Source organism: Lissotriton helveticus, chromosome 10 (genome assembly GCF_964261635.1).
Source record: "Lissotriton helveticus chromosome 10, aLisHel1.1, whole genome shotgun sequence".
Taxonomy (NCBI): domain Eukaryota; kingdom Metazoa; phylum Chordata; class Amphibia; order Caudata; family Salamandridae; genus Lissotriton; species Lissotriton helveticus.
The window spans coordinates 224,060,040-224,075,298 of record NC_136071.1 but is presented as its reverse complement, the minus strand read 5'-3'; the positions used below and the strand labels follow the sequence as shown (position 1 = coordinate 224,075,298).

General features: G+C 42.1%; 1 protein-coding gene across 2 annotated transcripts in view; it reads left to right on the top strand.

Annotated features, from left to right (window-relative positions):
- The window catches only part of EPN2 (epsin 2), a 358,100-nt gene that overhangs the window by 246,559 nt on the left and 96,282 nt on the right, over window positions 1-15,259 (top strand). For both annotated transcript variants that reach the window (XM_078665171.1, XM_078665172.1), the window contains exons 5-6: window positions 1,099-1,261; window positions 7,183-7,353. In XM_078665171.1, the coding sequence (XP_078521297.1) occupies window positions 1,099-1,261; window positions 7,183-7,353 (334 nt within the window). The remainder of the gene's footprint in view (window positions 1-1,098; window positions 1,262-7,182; window positions 7,354-15,259) is intronic.

Genomic DNA, 15,259 nt, shown 5'->3' with positions numbered 1-15,259 from the left:
AGTTTTTTTTTTGCTTTTTTGCTTTGAAAAATTGCTTACTGATTAGACTAAAGCAGCTGACCACTCTTCACTTTATCCGCAACAACTAAGTTTATTAAAAGCTCTTTCATACCTATGTTTATGAAATTTGCACTGCATTATGACATTCTTTCTTTTGGATATGGTAAAGCAATAAACATAAGAGATGTGAAAGCTTTGCAGTGATGAACTCTACTCTTCTTTCACAACAGTCCATACCTCCAGGCATTCTTGTTTTGTGCCCAAGGAAAGGGAACTTAATTATTGTTTCTGCTGCCATGACGAAGAAATGTTATCTTTGTCAGACCTGTAAAACACTCACCAGTGACATTTCTGGCGTGTATTCCTTTTGTTAAGCTATGAATCCCTATCATCTGATCTTCTCTTCAGAGATTGCAGTGATACTACTTCCAGGTTTGGAGCCCAGTTTTGTAGGGATGCGGTTGCAGCATATCTGCCTAATAATTAATTTGCCCTAAGCTACATAACATCTTCTATTTTGGGAATATTCACTAGTGAAGATCAATGGAGAACAGCTTAGATTATTAATTGCCTTGTAGCAACAGTTTCCCCCTGATTTTTAGGCTGAAGGGATCCTTTCTTCTGGGTTAAAAGGTTGTGACAGTACCATCTGGCTGTGCTATAGTGAGTGCATTGTACAACATTCTAAATTCCTTCAAAGATCTTGAGAGATGTTGAACTTAGATGTAGTATTCAAGAGCAGTGGTTCTGAACCTTCTGACGATCCCTCCGAATGCAAAATTAATTCTAAAAGGGGAAGTTAAAACTAAGCATGTTCTGGTGCTACATAATGTATATTATTTTAGAGGCATCTAAGAGGTGCGCACTAGGTTAGCAAGCGCAACTCGTCTATTTTGCATTTTTTACTGGGTATTGATATGATATATACCAAAAGAATAAACTCTATGAAAGTAGTGAGTAAAAAAAACTAGATTTTTAGTAATTGATGTTTTGCCGTTACCATTTTAATCTGTTGTTGTGGTGTTTCAAGTATTGAATATACTAATTTAGGTGTTTTGTACCTCTTTTTGCGTAAAACCATATTTTCAATTTTCACAGAAGACCTCTTTATTGGATCTCATGGATGCCCTTCCGCCTTCTGCTTCAGTGTCTCAGAAAACTGAGCCATGGGGAGCCTCAGCAGTTACGAACGCAAACCAGCCTGACCCCTGGGGCGGTGGTGCAGCTGCAGCTGCCACTGCTGATCCTTGGCAGTCATTCGGTAAGATCCCACTGACATTTCTTCTAAATGTAGTTTGTGTATTATAAGATAAGCCCATCAGGGTATCGGTTCATAGTAGATAGATGAGGTTAGTTCCATAGAGGTCAGTAAATAAACTGAACATCATAAGTACTGACATAGAAACAGAGAACATACCTGGATTAATGGCTGATGTACAGGACTCTTGCCTGGACAAACAACACAGGTATTGAACGTGAGTAGGAGTAAGGAGAGTGGAATGAGCTTAGGAGGTAACTTGATTAAGCATTGCCTCCAACGGGTACGTGGCCAGGTCATATAAATGTTGGTGTAGTTTTACCTTCTCTTGTGTTGAGAGGGAAGTGTTTGGGTCAAAGCAAGTGGGATTTTCATGGCTGTTGATACATTGGAGGTGATAACTGATAGGGCAGAGGATGTGATCAGAGGAATAAAGAATATAGAAAGGGGTGGATATAGGAGCAGGAATGGAATCCAAGACATGGGGAAGAGGATAACCAATGACAGCGGTTGCGGTGAGGTAGAGCAAAAAAGAGAGCAAGCTCTCCTCAGTCTAGTGACCTTCACGCATGGTGTGGAGAGGTGGGCTCAGTTTTTTTTGGGGGGGTGGGGGCCAGAAAGTATAGGGTGGGAAGAGTCATGGGTGAAAGAGAAGGTTTGATGGGGATGGGAGATAGGGCAGGGCTGTCAGACCACCTGGTTTTATTCCCTTACACTTCTAAATCTATAATTTAAACCAGGTTTTTGTGAGATTGGTACTCCATCTAGTTCTGGGGTAACATCTGTTGAGAGGCCTCCTAACATTTGTTCATCTCACTATTGGTAGTCTGGATGTTTGGACAAGCCACTGGAATTTCCCACTGCAAATTGACTAGCACGTCCTTCTCCACAATTTAAACCTCAAGTTCCTCAAGACACTTGAATCATCTTATGTGAGTTCTCTTTTGCCCTCCATTTCCACACTTCCAGTGAGTGTGCCTCTGTACCAGCTGATTCCTGAGCAGTGCTGTCTCCAGAGACTACTTGGCATGACCTGTTTATATCCTCTTGTGTCTCATTGCATTGAGGCTTATCTGGTTAAGTCTGGCACCACTTTACTTTGTGTCTCTACATTGCTTCATGGTTTCCTGTTGTCCTCATGTTGGGGATTCTTCAGGATTGTGCCTGTCCTCCCAAAACAATCCAACTTCTTGAACACTTCAGAGTTAGGAATCTCTAATTTACACACACGCATATCTCCAGAAATCCTCTGCCTCACCGTCCCATGGAATGGGTGACTGCTATCCATCTTGCCAAAATTCTGTAACCTCACCCCCCCACCCCACCTTACTTCCAATTTGCAATGGTCTCCTGAACAAATAACACCAGTTTTTCATTTTGACTTTCTGACTTTTATTCAACTCAGCATCTGTCTTGTGCTTTCTCTGTACTCATCCACCATCAGTCTCTGAGACACCAATTAATTGGCCTAGGTCTAAATAAGCCGTCCTCAATTAGCCTATTTTTCCGGGGTAGGGTTAACAGATTGTGGAAGTGTAAATCACCAAATACAAAAATCATAGTTTATTGTAGATGTATATATATATTGGGCACAGTTGCCAACAGCCTCCAGTTTCCAACTGCCTGGGCCAGAAACCGCACATCGCTGATCCTTCACTGTGCATTCCCCCTTCTGTGTTCCATTGCCTAGGAATGCGGAATGCAGCATGAAGTACACACCACCACCACATCTACCTCCTTATATATAAAACAAATTAAACCCTCTAGGGAAACATAACTACATCCATAAATAAACACAAAAATACATACGATAAAAGGGAACCTCTTTGTGGACGGGTCCACCATACATGAGTTTAGAACCAGCAAACGCATTCATAAATAAAAACATTAGTACACAGGCAACTATGCTGGTTTGGTTACTACAAGTTTGCTTCTTCATGCTGCTTGATAATTTACTTTGCCCTCACCTGGACTTGGCTTAGGTTTCGGATGCACATCCTGACAAGTAGAACGATCACCTGTTTCACCTGAGGAGGACACCGTTATCACTCTGCTTTTGTTCTACCATTCATGTTCTTTTATGCGAACAACATTTCTGGATACTGCATCCACCCTTACAGGAGACCTGATTTTGGAATTCCTTTTGACCACATAGGTGGGATCTTTATCCTTTACCCAGTCACACACATTAATATCACACCTGACTTTTTTAACCTTGTGTCTAGCATTATACCCCGCTTTAATTTTTCTTTTGAAATGCTTCATATTTGGGACACATAATCTTTTTCACAGAAAATGCACTGTCGATTGTTGCTTAAATTCCCTCAACCAAGCAGGGCCCAATTTGTATGTCTGTACACAGCCCCTCATGATTTCAAATGTACACAACCCAATGACAGCCTTCGGACGAGAACGATGGGACCACAGCCTGCTATCTTCAGCATCACCCAGCTCAGTTTTGTTTTGGATGGTCCACTGAATGCAATCCACCAACGTGCGGTTAATTTTCTCTACAAGACCTTTTGCCTGGGATGATAAAGTGTTATGCATTCGGGTTTTATATCATTGTTTTTCAGAAACTCCATCATTTCCTACGAGACAAATGGTACTGCGTTGTCAGATGCAATCTCTTTTGGAACCTTCTCTCTCAAAAACTGTTTTGTACGGCATTTTATGACCATAGAAGTGTTGGGGTCCTTCATGAAGTCTACTTCCCACCACTTGCTTTAAATCTACCACCACCATCGCAAAATTACTTTTCTGTGGTAAAATGTTTAATGGACCAATGGAATCTAGCGCTCATTTCAGCCATGGTCCTTTAGGTAGAGCACAGTGCTGCAAAGGCACGGACTCAGCCTTCATACCTTGATCGCTTGTGGCACATACAAGCAAGCCTTCACACTCACTATTTCTGTGTCCATCCCTGCCACTGCTAATTGTCCCTAATCATTAGTTTAGCAATAGTTTGTCCCAAATGTCCTATTTGTCCACATAGAATTATTTTTACCCTCAAACCACTAGTACTGTTGATAATACAGGGGTAAATGTAGTACACTACCTAGCAGTCGAGACATTTTGAGTCTGTACGTCAGGAACAAAGTTTGATGTCCACACAAAGCTTCAGGTGCGTCCTGACTATGTCCGCAATCATCTGTGATACTCACACAATCCGAGCTTCGTTACACGTGCACATTGGGTTACAAGTATTGAACACATTGGCATGCTAATCTTTAAATGAAACTGTTTATGCTAGATGTATTTTTCTTGTGCTGCCAAAGTTTGGAATTACATTGTAGGTATTGTTTTTCTCCCATGCACCCTAGATGGTAATTACAATAGATACCTTAAAGCCGGGTTAGCCATACATCACTTTTTTATTTGTTGACTATAAACAAAACTGCTGATTTAATTCATTCAAACAGACACCACATTCTGGCCGCATATTCCTCACCTTTTGAATATTCACCATATATCAGACTGGATCTGAACACTTTCTAGCAATTGTGGTGCTTTGCGGATCCACACTGACGCAGTTTTGGAAATGATGTGCGGGGCCTATGTAGGTACAACTCTTAACATGCTGGTGTCAGTTTATTTTCTTTCCACGCCTCACAGCTGTGGATCCGGAGCTTCTCTCCTCTCTCAATGACTGCTTTTTGTGACTTTCTTCCAAATTTCATCACTGTGGAAGTGATGTCACCCCTGTAGGATGACCGTTTTTCAAAATTGCAAAGATAGTCTCAAGCAGATGTCTTGGACAGATCCCCACCAGATTTTCCTGTGGTGTCTGGGTTCAGACCATAAGACGCGTCAATGAACTCGAAAGCTATCAGGGAATGTAAAACAACACTTTGTCACAAGACGTAATGTCGGGACTGCTCCAAGTCCTGCTCAAAGCCAGCAGTTCGATCCCGGTTGCGAGGTAGACAGTCATTCTGGAAGGCTGGTCTTCATCATGCTATAAGTCCTCATTTAGAGTTGCAGTTACTCATGGAACCCGAGGATCACCGGGGACCTTGGATAAGTACATGTATAGGAAACACTGGCCCCACAGTTGAAAACAATACAATCAAATCAAATGAACCAAATTGTAATTTTAATCATTAGTCATAATAAATCATATGTAGAGAACCTTTATATAAAATCTTTTTCTTAGGGATGCACAGTGGGTGTGCTGTTGGAAATGTGCTAGGTGCTCTCATCAAAGTGATATTTATTTATTTTTGTGTTTTGTAGAGCGCGAACTTGACCCGTGAGGGTATCAGAGCGCTTTACAAGGTACAGTGGTGAACAAAACAAAGTTTAAAGTGCAGAAAAATACATAATCAACAGATAGGATGGCTAGGGGTGTGGTGCTAAGAACAAAAGGAGGGAGGGGGATACAGGAGAAGGTTCAAATCACCGTTAGAGTCAGTAAAAATAAAGGTCCCATGTATTCTCTGCGGAGAGAATGGTGATGTGGGTGAGAGGCAATAGTCTTACATTCATCTGTCCCAATGTCATGAATGAGGGCAGGCCTTAGATGAGGAATTTACCCATGAGAAAGGTTTTGGCCTCTTTTTTTTAAACGTGCTAGAGAAGGGATTCTTCTGATATCGGGTAGGAAAGAGTTCCATATTCTTGGTGCTGCTCCGGTAAAGGCCCCATTGTAGGTTCTTTGTTTCTGAAAGAAGGCAGGTTGGAGTAAGAAGTTGCTAGCGGATAGGGAGTTCCTGCTTCCCCCAGATACCACTAGTTTCTGTGCTAGATAAGCAGGGGAGTTTGTGTAAAGAGCCTTATGTGTAATGCATGCCAGTGTCGACTAGAGTCTGGCCTCTAAAGGGAGCCGGTTCAGCGCTTTCATGTTACCTGGTACCTGTGAGTAGTCTTTCAGCCGCGTTGAGACAGGCTTTTAGGGGTGCTAAGGAGATCTTGGGTAATCCTGTAAGGGTGGAACAACGATATTCCAGTCTAGAGAAGACTAGTGCTTGTACTGCCATTTTTACGTCCGGAGCGTCTATGAAAGGTTTCAGCTTCCAAAGGTAGCTCAGGTGGAATCTGGCAGCTTTAGCCATCGAGTTAATGTGATCTCGCATGTTCAGGTTACAGTCGAGGATTATGCCCAGGGATTTGGCAGAGTCCACAACAATCGACGGGCAGTTTAGGGCTGTGATGGCCTTGAACCACATCTGAATCTCCAGATTGGCTTTTGAAGGGGAGATTAGGAGAAATTCAGTTTTCTTTAGTGATCAAAGTTGTGTATCTTAAAAACAGGTATCTTAAAAACAAGAGCAACTCAGCCCATTTATATATAACATCTGTCTAGGGTCCGTAGTGGTAGTCGACGATTGGTCTACTATCTGGGAATGATAAATATAAAGAAGACTTTTGCGCATGCATGCTTGTTAATGCAGGTTATATGTTGTGACAATGGATTGGCTATTTATGTATTTAATTGGCTATAAGCATTGTTTTCCTCTTTGATGTTGTTCAGCACCAGCAACAAGAACTGGCAACCCTAAAAGATTGGTTAACGGCATTAAAAGTCAAAATCTATTGGCTTTGCCCGTGCTGGTCTGTTAGAAGAAGCTTCCACATTTAACAATAATAAGAGGTTTACACATTTTGGATGAAGAACCCTAATTACTGAGTTAATTTTATACCTTTTTGATGATTGATAAGGTTTTACCAATGCTAACAGGGTAATGGTAGATGTGTACATTTTTCCAGTCATTTGTTCATACTTACTGGTTAGCTTCATCACTTCTTGGGCCTGAAGAACTAATACAGAACTAGCAAGTAAATAAGTGAAGTAAATAAATTTGACGTAACTTGTAGAAGAGAACTGTGATAGCTGAAGAGCTTTTAGAAGTATTTTCAGCCTTTGTCATGCATTGAGGTTTACTTTGTGAATAATACCTATGATGGGCTGTGTTATATTCTAGGTACAAAAACTGCAGCTTCTGCTGATCCTTGGGGGACAACAACTGGATCTACAACCAATTCTCTCCCCAAAAATGCTGACCCTTGGGGATCTTCCCAGTCGTCTGTTGGCAAATCTTCCGGGGACCCATGGGATCCATCGTCGCCAAGGAAAACTAGCATTTCCGCTTCTGGTAAGCAAGGCGTTTTGGGCTTTTTAAAGTGGGTTCCATTAAACGTACATTTTGAACTGGACTGAAAGGCCAATGTGAAACAGTAGTTTTGCAGTTATTGATATACCCTCCTATTTACGGTCTCTTATCTAAATTCTATTTAATCTATTCTGTTATGGTGGACATAGGCATGCTGTGACAGTGCCATTTGTTTTTTCATTGAAGAGAATGCCTGATCCCTACTGTGACTTTTCAGTTTTTGTAACTTAGTCTTTTCTTGATAAGGTATCTTTACCACCATTTAACGTATAATTTTCACTTTCAGTTTTATATAGAGACATATGCTTGTGTGTGTAATATAGATATACATAACATGTATCCAAGATGCTGAACTGGAATTACATTTTCTAATTGAAGAAATTATTTTATAAAAGCACCTAATATGCCCTGCCTTTTGTTGATTTAAGATCTAGTAGCTTAGCCAGATTTCATCATAAACAATAATTTGTCTGGAATCTTGCCTGAATGTTGTGCCTTTCTAGAAGCAAATATTATGGTGCCTCTTGAAAATCACAGGTGTGGTGGCATCAGCCAGTGTATGCATAGGTTGCAGTTTGGAAAAGTATTTAGTTGGCTACTTCTTGTGATCATATGATTCACAGATGCATTTTACAGACCATTGGGTACCGCGTACATATCTTTCAGTTTTACATAATTGTCTAAGCGTAATTTGTTTCTCATCGGAATTGTACAGCATGCTAGGCTTTACTCTGTCTGGAACTGATCCGCAACTTCTTCCTCATGGCGGCTAGGCTGCACTCTACCACTGAATTTGCTGTTGTGTATTAGTCTCAGGCTTAATTAATGGGCTGTAGCTTTCACCCAATTCAGTGCTAGGTTGTAACATTTGACTCACTGGACAGTAAGGCTTAGGCGTACCCTGTTCACTGACTGCTAGATTGCATGCTCTCATTGAAGGTGTACAGTCTGTACTATCCGCTTTCACTTACTGCGGTTCTGTTACTTTAGCTTATTTTTTACAACATGTGCAACTCAAAGCCTTCCATCTGGACACAGCGGATAACCCTATCTTCTAACGCACAATTAGTTTATTTTGTAACAATTAGCCAATGCGTGTTTGTTTTATGTTTTAAGCATTTCGTTTTTTTGCTGTCATTTTTTTATGACTTGCCAGACCAAGGAATGTGTTTCTCTGGTGTGGAACTTGGTTCTTACACTGGATTTTAAAAACCTATATTTGGCCTGTCACAGGAGAGAAACAATACGCCTAAGAGAATGGCCAGCTTTAAATGGGGAAAAAGTGTGCATGTGAATTCATCCCCTAAAAATCTGAAATAAAATAGGTCTTAATAATTGGGCTATTGCATCGTTGAGTTGAACAGTGTGTGTATGTATGTGTGTGTGTATATTTATTTATTTATAAAGTTTTATAGAGCGCGAACAAGATCCTTGCGGATATCAGAGCGCTTTACACGCAGATGGCATAAAACAGATAACGAGTTAAACAAAATATAGTGCAAAGATGAACAAAACCAAATTGAACAAATGTAAAACAAGGAGAGGTAGCAGCGGTGTATAGGTGGTCAACTGTACGCAAATAAAGGAATAAAAGTTCAAAAAATATATCATGCAAAGATGAGCAACAAATTAAGCAAATGTAAAACAAGGTGAGGTAGCAGCGGTGTATGGGTGGTCAGCTGTACATTGTTTTTGGAGGAGACATAATGAGAACGAGAGTACCGTAGTCTAAATTCATGTGAACTTAGCTAAGAGGAGAGATTTTACTTCTTTCTTGAAGGAAGCCGTGTATGAGATAAGTCTGATTTACGGAGGAAGGGAATTCCAGATCCTGGGCGCCATTCCAGAGAAGGAGCGTTTATATGTCTTCTTCTTGTGGAATCTTTGGGGTTTCAGGAGAAGGTTTTCTGTGCTTCTGGTAGCTCCAATGCACACTATATAGTGGCACCACCTGAGCACCAAACATCACTCACCACCACCATTTTGCATCAGCGTACCACCTAAGCATCACGTCAGTCTGCCCTCGGAATCTGGCATCTGTTGATTATCCCCTAGTGTCCGTCCGCTGCTCGTGTTCTAATTAAATTACTGTTTTACAACCTCCACTCCCCCGTTATTTATGTCCCGCTCCCTCATAACAAAAAAAATTATAACAAGCATGAAAACAGGCAGGAAGAAGTTGCCAGCAGTGCAAGTACAAAAAAACTAGAAGACATTTTTCATGTTAAAATCTTTTTTTAATCAGGTTGTTCAGTTGTATATAATGTCTTGGTTTGTATAAAGGTAACAAAAATGCTTAACACTTTTTATTGTAACCTTTCAATATGATGCACAGCAGCCACAATGCTCTGCAACAGCCAAAAGTTCTGGCTAAACACATGAATCCCAAAGGCGAGACCTACTGGCTATGCTAATGCTGGTTTATTTTTATATGACACATTTGCAATGCAATAGGTCTCGCATTTGCGAAAGTTTAAGCTACTGGCATTGTAAATTTCAATGCCTTTTATTTATTGGTTTTAAAAACAATACATAAATAAAAGTAATTGTCATTTGAATGACAATTCAAACTCTCATAAATGCAAGACCTATTGCAATGCAAATGCTTGTTCTATCTGGTCTCCAATCCGAGATAGTTTTATTAATATTTTTATCCGTTTTCCTCATAGGACAGCCAGAGCCTTCAACATGTATGTATATGTATATATATATATATATATATATATATATATATATATTACCTACTGGCAGTCGCCAGTAGGTATATATAGTTAGGATTTTTTCTCTATGGGATTTTTGAAAATTCTATGTCTAATAACTTTGGCGTTTGTGGACGGAATTGGCTGAAATTGTCAGGAAAATGGCACATTTTGTTTCTGAGCAGCCCTTGAAAATTTGGGGGGGGGTTCGTCAAGGGGGGGCCGAGAAAAAAGGGGGGTCCCAAAACGTGTTTTTAACATTGAGTTTTCCATAGGGCGGTTGGCCTCACTTTTAGCCCGAACGGCTGAATGGATTTGCACGAAACTTGGCAAAATTGTAGGGACTGGTAGCCCGATGTGCCTTTTGTAGGTCTCAATATATGTGCTACAGTGGATTTTGAGAAATTAACGTTTAAAAAAAGATATATATCTGTAACAGCGGACCGGGCAGCGCTCCAGGACGCGTACTTTTCGCGCAACGGAGCTTTGTGAAGCGAAGCTGATTGGTTCTCCGGCGTCTGTCAACATTCCAAACAGTCCGTAGCGGCCGCCATCTTGTCTGTCGGTAGGATCGAGAGACAAGAGGAGGCCAAAGCGAAGGGGCAAATGACCATAAGGGGGAATAGTAGATCCTCGCTGACCCCCTACGTTTGATGTGGAGGTTTTAAAAGGGCCCCGCGGGGCAAAAAAAAATAATAATAATAATAATCGAACGGCTGAATGGATTTGCACGAAACTTGGCAAAATATTAGGGACTGGTAGCCCGATGTGCCTTTGCTAGGTCTCAATATATGTGCTCCAGTGGATTTTGAGAAATTAACGTTCAAAAAAAGATATATATCTGTAACAGCGCTCCGCTTCGCGTACTTTTCGCGTTACGGAGCTTTGCGAAGCTGATTGGTTCTCCGGCGTCTGTCAACATTCCAAACAGTCCGTAGCGGCCGCCATCTTGTCTCTCGGTAGGATTGAGAGACAAGAGGAGGCCAAAGTGAAGGGGGAAATGACCATAAGGGGGCATAGTAGATCCTTCCTGACCTCTTAGGTTTGATGTACCATTTTGCCAAGTTTGGTGTAATTTCGTTCAGCCATTCAGGCTGTAGACGTATGTAAATGTCCTATGGAAAATTGCATGGGGAAAACACATTTGAAAGTGTTGAAATTTAGAACCAATTAAAATGTTAGTTTGGTTTTGTATTTGTGTGTGATGAAAGTTAATTGGTTATGTATATATGTCAAATGAGAGGAAACCACAGCCATTTTGTGATACTACTGTCTGAGGTACATTTGTGAGGAATTTTTGGTGGTGAATTTCTGGTGTTTGATTTACACAGTACTAACACTTCTCCTACTTTTAAAAAGGTGAGTTGTTAATTTGTAAGGGGAACTATGTTGTACACTTGAAGATAATTTGAAAAATGTTTTCTGTTATTTATTTGCAGTCCTTCCGTTATACTAAATACTTGATAAAGTTAGTTTTATATTATGTATTACTAAAAACGATAAATGAAAGTGATTATTTTTTTCTGCAATTTACAGCAAGCAATTTCAAAATAAAATGGCTCACAATGAAGAGACCGTGGCAATTTCTTTTGAATTGTCCACTACATTGATTGAAATTGAGAGCACCAATAATGAAATATTGTCACAAGGAGGAGATGACTTGTATGATTCCATTAGATTGATTGAAATGGAAAGCACCAATAATGAAATATTGTCACAAGGAGGAGATGACTTGAATGATTCCACTACATTGATTGAAATTGAGAGCACCAATAATGAAATATTGTCACGAGGAGATGACTTGAATGATTCCACTACATTGATTGAAATGGACAGCACCAATAATGAAATATTGTCACAAGGAGGAGATGACTTGAATGATTTTTTTGATCAATCTCTTGATGGCGAATTTATCGAATGTTTGGAGACCATAGAGTTACAAGAATCATCATTGCAGACTTTTCATGAGGACATTGCTGATGAGGACATGTTACTAGTTCTTTCAAATTTAGAAAATTCTGAAGAATAAATTTATATTTAGAAATCAAAAATTGTTTGAGACATTATTCATTTTTATTTTTAATTTATGAGGTTGTAGCGAAGTGATTGTAGTATAAAATGAGACTTATAGTATAGAGTGCAACATTTTTATGTTACATGGTAAGTTTACTCATATTTACTTCCCTTCTGCCACTATATTATCTCCAATGTGCATTTGACATCTCTTCTTTATCTCCGGCCTCCTTTCTCTCACTGTGTGTCTCCGATGCATCTTATCGCTGCTATTTTGTGTAATTACAGAAGAGAGTAAAATAAAATAGTTCGGAATGTGAAAAGGGGGCAAAGTAGAGTACCCCTCACCCCCTAGGCCTTTTTAGGCGGTCCCAAAAGGATCAGTTTCTGCTTTCCTGAGAGATTATGGTATGAGTTCCATATACCACAATAATTTGCATTACAACATGCAAGATATCTATCTCCTATTACCAACTTTGAGATATTCGCGCTAAGCGCGAATATCTCCAAAAAGTAACACCTGCCCTGAGCAGTTCTTAGCCATGTTATCCAATGGGAGGTGGATAACATGGCTAAGAGCATTAGCTCGGTAATGCATGAATATCGCTGAGTTTTTAGCGATATTCATGCATTGCGGCCGTTTATTATCGCATTTGCGATAAACCTTGATAATAGCAAGGTTTATCTTCGATAATTTCTGACGATGCTTAGCGGTAAAAAATTTGTTGGTAAGCATCGTTAGCGATAAATATCGCTTAACTTTGGTAATATGCCCCAACGTCTGTTAACGTTCGATTCGAAGGAAATGAGGAAGTGTTGAAAAACATTGTCTGCGCCATCTTGCCTTTTTTGAAATGCCACACTTTTGTCGTGCACGGCAGCCATTTTAGATGTCTTGACCAGACCCACTCTCTGCACGCTGTCGATTCGTAGCATGGCTCCTCACCCTCGCAAGCATCTTCCCCAGGCACTGGTCACCCCCGCTCTCTGTCTTATGCATGGGCAATAAACCTCCCCCCATCTGCGCTGCTCTTCCCTGAGAATCACACTCTGTGCCCGCCCGACACCTCCCTTTCGCCCTATTCACTACCGCACCCTCTGACACTCCTCTTCCTCTGTGTCCGATTGTCCAGGCTATCAGCTAGCCCTGCAGATGTAGTTTATGGCCCCAGCTGTAAAGAATCACCCCTCTTCAAAGGAGTTAGATCAAGGCCCACACCCGATGAGATCCGTCACACCACACGTGTTCCTACTATCTGAAAACCATCCTGTATTGTGATTGGGGAGGGGACCGAGCCTGAAGCGGAAGATTCCAGGAATGACTCTTTGTACATCAAAGTTTTTACAATTATGTGTCACATTAAAAATATATAGCACTCCAACAAAGTAGTAGGAATATAAAACTTTAATAACATATAAATATATACAACAAAACAAAAACAGTAAAAACATTTAAACAACGAAGAGACCGTGGCAATTTCTTTTGAATTATCCAATAGATTTATTGAAATTGACAGCACCAATAATGAAATATTCTTGTCAGTAGCGGTCTGTTGTGCGAATAGTTCCAAGGCAGCAGAACGCGCTGAAATCTAGATGGCACGGAGGTGATGTCTAGTAAGTTGCCGCCCAGCAAATAACGGCGTGGGGCGCCGCGGGGGTGAGTGAGTCCAGTAGGCACCACAGCTATTCTTACCGGCATTGCAGAATTACTGCTGGGGACAATGCCTGTGCTGTAGCAGGGTCACAGCAGAAACAAAAAGGATTCTGTTGAAGATGTTGTTGGTTTTAAATTTGAAAACAGTTCTGGTGTCAACTGCTATGCTAATGTAGTGGTTAATGTTTTGTTTTCTCTAGAAAATGTAAAAGAGGGGGAGGCAGTCCAAAGTTCCGTTAAAAGGGCAAAGGAAAGGATCGGTGGTTTGAACTATCAGTCAAAAAGGGGAGGGGGTGCAACAATTTTTCCTACCGGGTCACACTGTGCTTTCACCGGAAGTGAGGTCTGCAGGATTCTAGTAATTCAAAGTGAGGCTGGCGCCAGCATGGGAGCGCAGACGTCCCGCGGATACAGTTTCGTCACTCCACGGGCGATCATGGCAGTCATTCCCCATCAGGGGTCGGAGACTCCCGCGGCTCCTCTAGAATCTTCAAGGTCGTGGAGGACTACAGTGGTGGAGTCAACCAGTGACCGGGCCATTTCTTTATGCTGGGCCCGCTCTTGCCAGGTCGACCGCCATTTTGAGAGTTCGGTAGCTACTGGCGATCGCGGGGTCAAATGAGCGGACGGGCTCCACCCTGCCGGGCGAGACGTTGCAGCATGGCCACAGTGGAAGAACCCTTTTCCGGGCGCCTGGAGCGCTGAGGGTGCAGCTGGGAAGCCTCCACCTGGGGAGGCGGGAGAGGCCTGTTCGCACCGTCTCTCCCTCCCAGTGCACCCCACGGCGTCTCGTTTGAGATTTGTTATGGCCGGACCAGGCAATGAGGACGAGGGGGGGGGGGTCGGAGGCATGTGCAAGACATCCCCCCCCAGTGTTGTCGCAGCCATTATTCAAGAAAGAAGAAGTGTCCTGTCCGTCTTCGGGCCGGGCTTCCAGTAGATGTCGGCCGGACGCCCCTGGCTCTGGCCCCATGAACGGGTTTCTTGGTTTATCGGCTGCAGCCGGATCCCGTCGGCCTCAGCCCCCCGACCGTTGGTGGCCGGACCGGAAGAGCATGTGGCGGGAGTACCTGCAACTCTCAAGGGCCACCGCGGCCGGACTGGGAGAGAGAGGGGAGGGTCGAGGAGACATTCCCCCCCCTGCAACTGTTCAGCGTTGTAAAGGCAATCCCCTGGCCGGGTCCCGCTGGCCTCGGCCTCTCCTCCGGCTACACCCTACGTTAGGATCTCCTGGCCGAGGCGTGGCAGCAGGACCTGCCTTATATGGGCTGCTCCCGGCTGGGCGTAGCCGGAACCCTGCCCCACCTTGGAAGTTTCCAGAGTGGGGGCGGATGTTCTACTGACTTGCATTTTCCCTAGTCTATCGATTTTTTTGGCGTGGCAGGCGGTGGGACAGCGAGGGGTGATTTGGTTTCTCTTACTGTTTTTCTGGTCTCTCACCACTGGCATATGTTAACGTTTTCTTGTTTCTAGGACATTAATAGGTTTTATCATTATGTTATGTTATTGTTTCTTTGTT